We start from the raw sequence: 8096 nt of genomic DNA, 5'->3' as shown, positions 1-8096 counted from the left end.
CGTAACCTTCTTGCACGATCTATCGCTGAGGCCCGTCCGACTCGAGAGAAGCCACACGGGCCACAGCAACCGCCGTTTGTCAAGCCGCTGAGTGTTCGGAAGCGGTGCTTTCTTCCCGGTGCCGCCGCGTTCCCGTGGCGTTTGCTGTTCTGCGGGCGGAGCCTGGGAGGACGGCCCTGGGGCTGCAGCAGCTGCGACCTGCCAGGCACAGGCCTCACCCCTAACGGTGACCCTGCAGGCCGGACGTGTCCTGAGAGATGACGGCGACCTTTGTGTCCACTCGGCCGGGCCACACGTGGTCTCATCCTTCCGGATGCTCCCGGGAGGGCGCTCTGGGTGAGATGCACGTGTCAGTCTGTGGACTTGGAGGAAAGCAGATTGCCCTCCCCGTGGGGGTGGGCCTCGTCCAGTGGAAGGCGTGACCAGAACCAGAGGCCGATCTCCGGCAAGTAAGAGGCACTCTGCCAGCGCAGGGCCTTCCGGCCTCAGGGGCAGCCCCCACCCCCCCTCCAGCTGCCTGCCCGCTCTGAAGTCTGGGATGTGCCGGCCTCCGTCGCCACTAACGCCAATTCCTTAGCGGAAATAAATGCACATCCTGTTGGCTGCTTCTCTGGGAAACCTAGGCTGCACCCTTCAGTGACCTAAGAAGCTGAGACCTACGATCCTGATTGTTGGGGAAAAAATAATTTAGTAAAAAAAAAGGCGGGGGGGGGGGGGGGGGGGTAAAGCAAACTGACTGAGGCTTTATGAGCCGAAAGGACAAAACACTTTTTACCTCAAAGGACTGTCTAGTCCAGTGATGGCGAACCCATGACACGCATGTCAGAGGTGACACTCGAACTCATTTTTTTGGTTGATTTTTCTCTGTTAAATGGCATTTAAATATATAAAATAAATATCAAAAATATGTCTTTGTTTTACTATGGTTGCAAATATCAAAAAATTTCTATCTGTGACACGGCACCAGAGTTAAGTTAGGGTTTTTCAAAATGCTGACACGCCGAGCTCAGAAGGTTCGCCATCACTGTCTGTCCTAGGTGGGCTAGCAAGTGCCGCGACGGTCTGGGCCCCACAGAAGCCACCGGAACTCAACCCCACGAGCTCCAAAGCCTCACGACGGAGGCAACGCAGCAAAGGAGTCCGTGTGGCGTGTTCCTTACCGTTCACCTTGGAACATCAGACGTAATGAGGTAAACGGGGGAAATCATGAGCAAATGCTGACAACGTAAACATGAGAAAAGGAAGCAACGAAACACATTTCTTTTCAAACATCATTTCATCACAAGAACGTTGCACGCGGCAAACACACCTCTGTGAGCTCAGGGCTCGTTTACATCCTCTGCTCATCGTCGTCTCGCAAAGAATGTCCCATCCCCCGAACCCAGCCTTGACTGTCACAAATTAGCGCACAGCCCGGCCCATGTGGCTCAGTGGTTGAGTGTCGACCTGTGAACCAGGAGGTCAGGGTTCGGTTCCCGGTCAGGGCACAGGCCGGGGTTTCGGGCTTGATCCCCAGTGGGGGGCGTGCAGGAGGCAGCTGATCGATGATTCTCTTTCATCATGGATGTTTTTTTCTCTCTCTCTCCCTCTCTCTTCCTCTCTGAAACCAATAAAAACATATTATTTTTTTTTAAAAGAACAGCATGGGTGTGTTTACTGTGTAATATTCCACGAACAGAATCGGCTTTTGTTCCTGAAGACAGGATGGTAGCTCCCATTTTGCCTCACGGACACTTCAAAATCATTCCTTTATGAGTTCTTCCAGTTGTCCACCCCCAAAATCCAGTGCAAATCCAACAACAGAAATGAACAAACGCAGCTGTTTAACAACAAAACCCCGTCTCCCGTTTCACTTCACCAGCCCGAGGACGCACTCGGGGAACAGGGCCTCCAGTCCCGCGGTTTCAAACTCCTCCCGCAACTCGTCCAGCGATGAAAACTCTTTGACTTCAAATGCCAGGAACCTGCGTGGCACGAGAGAAACCGGGTAAGCCGGACGCCCGTAGGGAAGCCCCGGCCGGTGGCGCGGGCGCCGCGATGGCGCTGCCATACCTGGCGTGTCCCGGCTGCGCCCTGGCCTCCCACAGCACGCTGGCCATCCTCTCTCGGCACTTCTTCCCACTCGAGTCCACGTCGACCTTGGAGGTTTTCTGAAGCACCAGGTACTCCTGAGGGACAAGCAGGAAGTTATCCGCAGGCGTCCTGAGCTCTGGGTCCCAAATTTTCTCTTTTTTTTGTTTAAAAAATATAGAGGAAGAGAGAGAAGCATCAATGATGAGAGAGACTCATGGATCGGCTGCCTCCTGCACGCCCCCCACTGGGGATCAAGCCCACCACCCGGGCATGTGCCCTGACTGGGAACCGAACCATAACCTCCTGGTTCATAGATCAACACTCAACCACTGAGCCCCGCCGGCCGGCACGGGTCTCAAGTCTGCAAGTAGCCAGGCACCTGCAGGCTGAGCTTCCTGCCTCGTCTCCGTGGGAGTCGGGCGGTGGGAGATGCTCGTGTTTTTGCTCGCTGGGTGATGTGACGGGCCGGCCGGGGACCAGAAGGTCAGAGGGAGGCCGTCTCGGGCTTCGTCCTGGCCTGGACAGCCGGCCTGCGGGGCCCTGGGCTGGTTCCCCACACCCTCTGGGCCTCAGGAGCTGCCCCTGCTGTATGGGGGGATCGCCTGACTCAGTGAGTCCGCACAGGCCACGCGCTGACAGCAGGAGCCACGGGCGCTGCTGCTGCTGCTGCTGCAGCGTCTGCATGGCGTCCCCGGTGCACAGCGCCCACCTCTGCACGCAGGGGCGTCTGTGACGAGCTGCACCCGCTCCGAGCTGGGTGAGCAGCTCCTGCGACTCTCAGTCCTCACCTGCGACCCGTGATGACCCAGCAGGCATGTTGACTTTGGACGGCATTTCAGGGACAGGTGGTAAACAAGGAAGAACTCCTGCCCCGGCCGGTGTGGCTCAGGTCAAGGGCATGTCCCTCGGTTGCAGGTTCATTCCTGGCCAGTCGGGGCAGGTGCAAGAGACAACCAATCCATGTGCCTCTCTCACACTGACCTCTCTCTCTCTCTCTTTCTATCTCGCTCGCTCTCTCTCTCTCTCAAAGTCAGTGGGAAAAATACCCTCTGGTGAGGATTTTTAAAAAAGAAGGAACTCCTTAAAAAGTGCAATTTCTCTACAGCAGCCAAGCTCCAGCCACATGAATAAACACTTAATGAACTGGCGGTCCCGTCTCACATCCGAAAAGCAGCCGCCTCCCCGGGCGCCGGGGCGCCTTCCAAAGCCGGGGCCTCTGGGGAAGCACGAGTCAGTGCCCTGCGCGCCGTCTGCCGCTGGGTCTGCCCCGAAGGCTCGGCGTCTCCATAAACCGCCTTCGCGGCGTGTTCCTAGGTCAGACCCCAGTCCAGGGCCTGCATGAAACTGGAATGACTCCTCGTTGCAACGTGCTACGCCCGGCACGGAGCTGGTTAACCAGACGCCAGACAAGTTTGGTGGCGAGAGCCCTTGTAGGAAAGGCTGGTAGTCAGTCCCCAGATCTTTAGGATTACAGGCTGTGCGTTCGATTGCAATGACCAACCCACCTGGACGCACAAAGCCTAACGGTGGCCTGCGGCTCCCTGGAGAGGTGAGCTGTGAGAGGCACTTCCCTTGCCGAGTCCCATGGAAAACAGGGTCAGACGAGTCCAGGATGAGAACCTGAAAACTCGGAAGGCGGGAAGCTGACAGCCTAAGGCTCCCCCCACTCACAGGACCTCGAGGTTGGGAGGTTGGGCTCCTCCTTCCAGGCACTACGGGAACAAACCAAAGTGTGAGCTGGCCCAGCCCGCGTGGCTCAGTGGTTAAGCGTCCACCTATGAGCCACGAGGTCCCAGCTGGATTCCCAGTCAGGGCACAGGCCCGGGTTGTGGGCTCCATCCTCAGTGTGGGGGTGTGCAGGAGGCAGCTGGTCCATGATGCTCTCTCATCATGGATGTTTCTGTCCCCCTTCCTCTCTGAAATCATTAAAACTATAAATATATTAAAAACAAAAAACAAAAAACAACTGGTGGCACCTTGATGCGGTCCCTGTGCCCTTGCAGTAGGAGCAGGATGACTCTGCCCATGAACATGAGCCTCCCCGTCAGCCCCAGGGCGGAGGCCCACTGCCGCACGGTCCGCACGTATCTGGTCTTCGCTCTCATGTGGTCCAAGTGCAGGAGGGTCATCCACGGCCCCTCCGCCTCCGTGGCGCTCGCCGCAGGGCACGTGCCGGGGCCAGCTCCCAACCCCGGCGCGGCGAGGAGGTGCCGGAGGTTCTGCTGGACCCAGACAACCAGCTGGTGGACCATCGGTTCCGGCAGGAAGCCCTGTGCCTGCTCCAGTAGCTTGTCCCTCACGGCCGCGCACTGGGCCCTGGTCAGGCGCTCGGAGCCGACGGAGACGCCCGGCAGGCACGCGGGGTAGCCGGCCGGTAAGTGGAACACCAGCTCCAGGGGGGTGTCCGCCCCCGACGGGCCTTCGGCCTTGGTGAGGACTCTGCACACGGCGCCCTGGGTCCCTGGAAGGCACCGAAGACATCCGTTAGCCGCACGGCACCCATCGCAACGCAACACCGGCCGGGGAGCACCTGTTTCCCGTGTCGGTGCTTTTCAGGTGAAAACTGGGTTCTGTTCGGAAGAGACACATGGAAGTGGGGTCACACCCGTCTCTGTCCGTCCCCCTCTCCCTGCCCGGCCTCTTAGGGAGCGCGACGCAGGGCCCACACGCTCCGGAGCCGGTGGCCGCAGGTCCAGCTGAGCCCCGTCATCTCCTCTGCAGGACGAAGCGAAGGGGCATCTAAAGTTTCGGGCACCCAGCAGGTGACCCCTGAAACCTGGCACCTGGACGGCGACAGGAAGGCCGAGATCAGACTCAATCTCCCCACAGACCCCCGGTGCGCGCGGCTCACGTAACCTGTGCCCAGGAGCGATGGTTACTCACCGCGTACGCCGCCGCTGTAAAGAGGCCAAAATGCACGGACGCCCCCAGACATCCCCAGCACCAACCAGCCCGGCGGAGCTGATGCCGACCCTTGGGTGGCAGCCTGGGCCACCTCCTACCCGAAGGGCCCGGGTCACGGTGCCCTCCTGGCTCTGGGGCAGCAAGGGGCCAGGAGGAACCAGTGGCGTCAGAATGTCCCGGCAGCCCCTGGCCAGGCTGCGGGGGCCGTGGGGGCCAGCAGCCCAGCGGCGGTGAACGAGTCCTCCCCTCACCCTCCGCCGAGCTGTGACCACCCCACGGCCCCTTTCCGTCCCTGGATTGTTCTCTTCTCCCAGCAACACAATGTCCTGAGCGGCTACACTGCATGCCTTTATAATTCAATTCCCCATTGATGGGAGAACACAGAATTAAATTAATGAGGAGGCCTGGCTTCAGAGTCACGCTTAATTAACCAGCAGACAGAGGGCCACGGTGTTCCGGAAATCAAGAAGTGGTGCCTCCTTCTACACTTACTTTCTCGGGTTTTCTCGGACCCCTCGGCCGTGGCTTTGGCTCAGCCGGGTAGTCACAACCAGCGCTACCCCTGGGCCTGTTTCAGGGGTGGTTGAAATCACGGGTTCCTTTTTCCGGCATATTCCCAGCTGAGCCAGAGGACCCCCAGGCCAGAAGGCAGGACCCAGGGAAATCCAATGGCCTCTGAGCCCGGCCGGCGTGGGCAGCGGTTGAGCGTCCGACCCAGGAACTAAGGGGGTGGGTTCGAGTCCAGGTTGGGGCACACGCCTGGGTGCAGGCTCGATCCCCAGTGCGGGGTGTGCAGGAGGCAGCCGATCCATGATGTTTCTCTCTCATCGATGTTTCCATCTCTCTCTCCCTCTCCCTTCCTCTCGCTCTAAAGACCAATAAAAACATATTTAAAAAAAAGAAATCGGATGGCCTCTGCCGATAGGCTGCCTCCGGCGAAGTGACTGCCATGGAGCCAGGGAGTGAGGATGAACTGGGGGCGCCGCCCATCAGAACAGGGGTGACCAGGACACGCAGGAGGGACCAAGCCTTGCGTGTGGACTGTAATCGACCGTGTGCGGAAGACGAGGCAGGGTCGCTCTGCAGAGAAAGCAGGTCCGTGACACGGACGGGTCCCCGTGCCAGGGACACGGGTGCGGGGTGAGCCCGAGTAGCGGGGGACGAAGGAACCGTGAGAGGAGCCACCCACAGGCCCCGTGGAGGCGGGAAGCAGGCGGCTCCTCACCACCCGGCACATCCTGCAGGGCCTTGGGGTCAGCCGTGTGCGGCCGGGAAGCCAACTGGCCTCGGAGCTGCCGCGGGAAAGCAGGCCGAATCCACGGAAAACATCCGCGATGCGTCTGCCAGTGCAGGGAGAACGGGCGTTCCTGCAGCCTGCTCCCTCTCCCCTCCCTGTCCTGCCGCAGAGGCCGAGGGTGGGACAGAGGAAGTCTCGCTGCCACCACACCGGCCGCCAGAACTTTCTAGACCGTAAGCTCAGAGGACGCCGTGTGTGCACCCAGGGAACCAACACGTGTGGGCTGAGCAAGGCACACGCCCCGGAGCCCACGGCGGACACCTACCTTTCCAGGGACTAGACAAAGCGTAAGCAAAGCAATCAACTTGGAAACGTAACAGAGAAAAGTTCAGGGTGAGCGCTGCCCGAATTCAAAAACTAAGCAAACAGCCCTGGCCCGGTGGCTCAGTGGATAGAGCATCAGCCTGCTGACTGAAGGGTTCCGGGTTCGATTCTGGTCGAGAGCATGTACCTCATACCTCAGTTGCAGGCTCCTCCCCAGCCTGGGGCCCTGGTCGGGGCTCGTGCAGGAGGCAACCCATGGATGTGTTTCTCTCGGTCTTTCCCTCTCTCTTCCACTCTCCCTAAAAATCAATGGGAAAAATATTATCGGGTGAGAATTAATAAAGAAAAAGAAAATTAAGCAAACATTTATTGACCACCTACTGTGTGCAGGTGATTACAAAGCAGAGTCCCTGCTCGAGCTCCCGGAGACAACCACACACCATACAGAGGGCTCGGGCCTGGAGCTTACCAGGCGCACCCGGCAATGCGATTGGGGGCGGGGATTTGGACAAGGGCACACGCCCCCACCCCAGCCCCGCGGGGCAACGTGATGTTTAAGGGGCAACTCGAGAGAGAGTTATTCACCCTGAATTTTTTGCATTTCTGATGGTTCTAGGGGCCTCATACAAGATATAAATATATATTGTGACACATTTATGCATTTCAGTTCTCTATGGTATGTTTCAAAACTTTATTTGCTATATTTTCATAGCATTTCCTATTATTACTATTTTTTTTAACAAGTTCATGGCCTTCTAGGCTTCACTTTCTGAATAAGAAGTCTATGGGGGGAGGGGCAGCAGGATGTTGGCGACGCTCAGCGAGGCGAGGCCCTGAAAGGCTGGGAGCCCGGGACCAGGGCTCAGGTCGGGCCCCTTTGTAAGGTGGGAGCTGGAGAGTAAGTGCGGGGAGCGCCCTCCAGGAGGGACCCCCCCCCCCTCCAGCACCGGGGCTGGGCGCTCCCCGAGTTTGGGGAGCAGGGCGGGCACGTGGGGCGCGGGTGGCCGGGACCCGCCGGAGGGGGCGCCCTAGCCGGGGCCTCCGATTCCCACTCGCAGCCGGGAGCGACCCTGGCCGCTCCGGGGTGGCCCCACTCCCGCTGCCCCACGGCTCCCGGTCCCGGCGGGGCCCCCTCCGCGCGGTCACCTGAGCGGCTGAGCACCTCCCACTCGCCGGGGCCGCAGAAGATCGCCGCCAGCGCCGCCAGCTCCTCCTCCGCCGGCCCCGCCATCTCCCCCTCCGCCGGCCCCGCCATCTCCCCCTCCGCCGGCCCCGCCATCCGCCGCCCCTTCCGCCCCGCGCAGCCGGCCCGCGGCCACCGGGGGGCGCGCGTCTTCGCCGCGTGGCGAGCGGAACGGGCCCGAGGTCCGCGCCCCCCTCCTGCGCCCTGCGCCCCGCGCCCCGGAGACGGAGGCCGCGCTTTCCTCCCGCCCCGGCCGGACCTTGCGCGCTCGCGGCCTCGGTGGGGCGGGCCCTGAGAGCGGGGGCGGGGGCGCAGGCGGCGGCCGCGGGGGGCTCACTCGAGCTGCGCGTGGGGAGACGGGACCCCGCGCCCTCC

The 8096-nt window shown here is 60.4% G+C and overlaps 1 protein-coding gene across 1 annotated transcript; it reads right to left on the bottom strand.

The window, feature by feature from the left end:
* Positions 1 to 1238: 1238 nt before the first annotated feature.
* On the bottom strand, positions 1239 to 7780 carry RWDD3 (RWD domain containing 3). Its single transcript, XM_070396772.1, has 4 exons — positions 7685 to 7780; positions 4050 to 4534; positions 2053 to 2168; positions 1239 to 1964 (listed from the first exon to the last, which is right to left on the bottom strand). The coding sequence occupies exons 1-4, from the start codon at positions 7767 to 7769 to the stop codon at positions 1850 to 1852; spliced, it is 801 nt and encodes a 266-aa protein (XP_070252873.1). The 5' UTR covers positions 7770 to 7780; the 3' UTR covers positions 1239 to 1849.
* Between the last annotated feature and the right edge of the window lie 316 nt (positions 7781 to 8096).

This window comes from Myotis yumanensis, unplaced genomic scaffold (assembly GCF_028538775.1).
Source record: "Myotis yumanensis isolate MYYU_CA2020_CCGP unplaced genomic scaffold, mMyoYum1.0.hap1 SCAF_17, whole genome shotgun sequence".
NCBI lineage: Eukaryota > Metazoa > Chordata > Mammalia > Chiroptera > Vespertilionidae > Myotis > Myotis yumanensis.
Note: the sequence above shows the minus strand (reverse complement) of the source record. Positions and strands in the feature narration are given on the sequence as shown.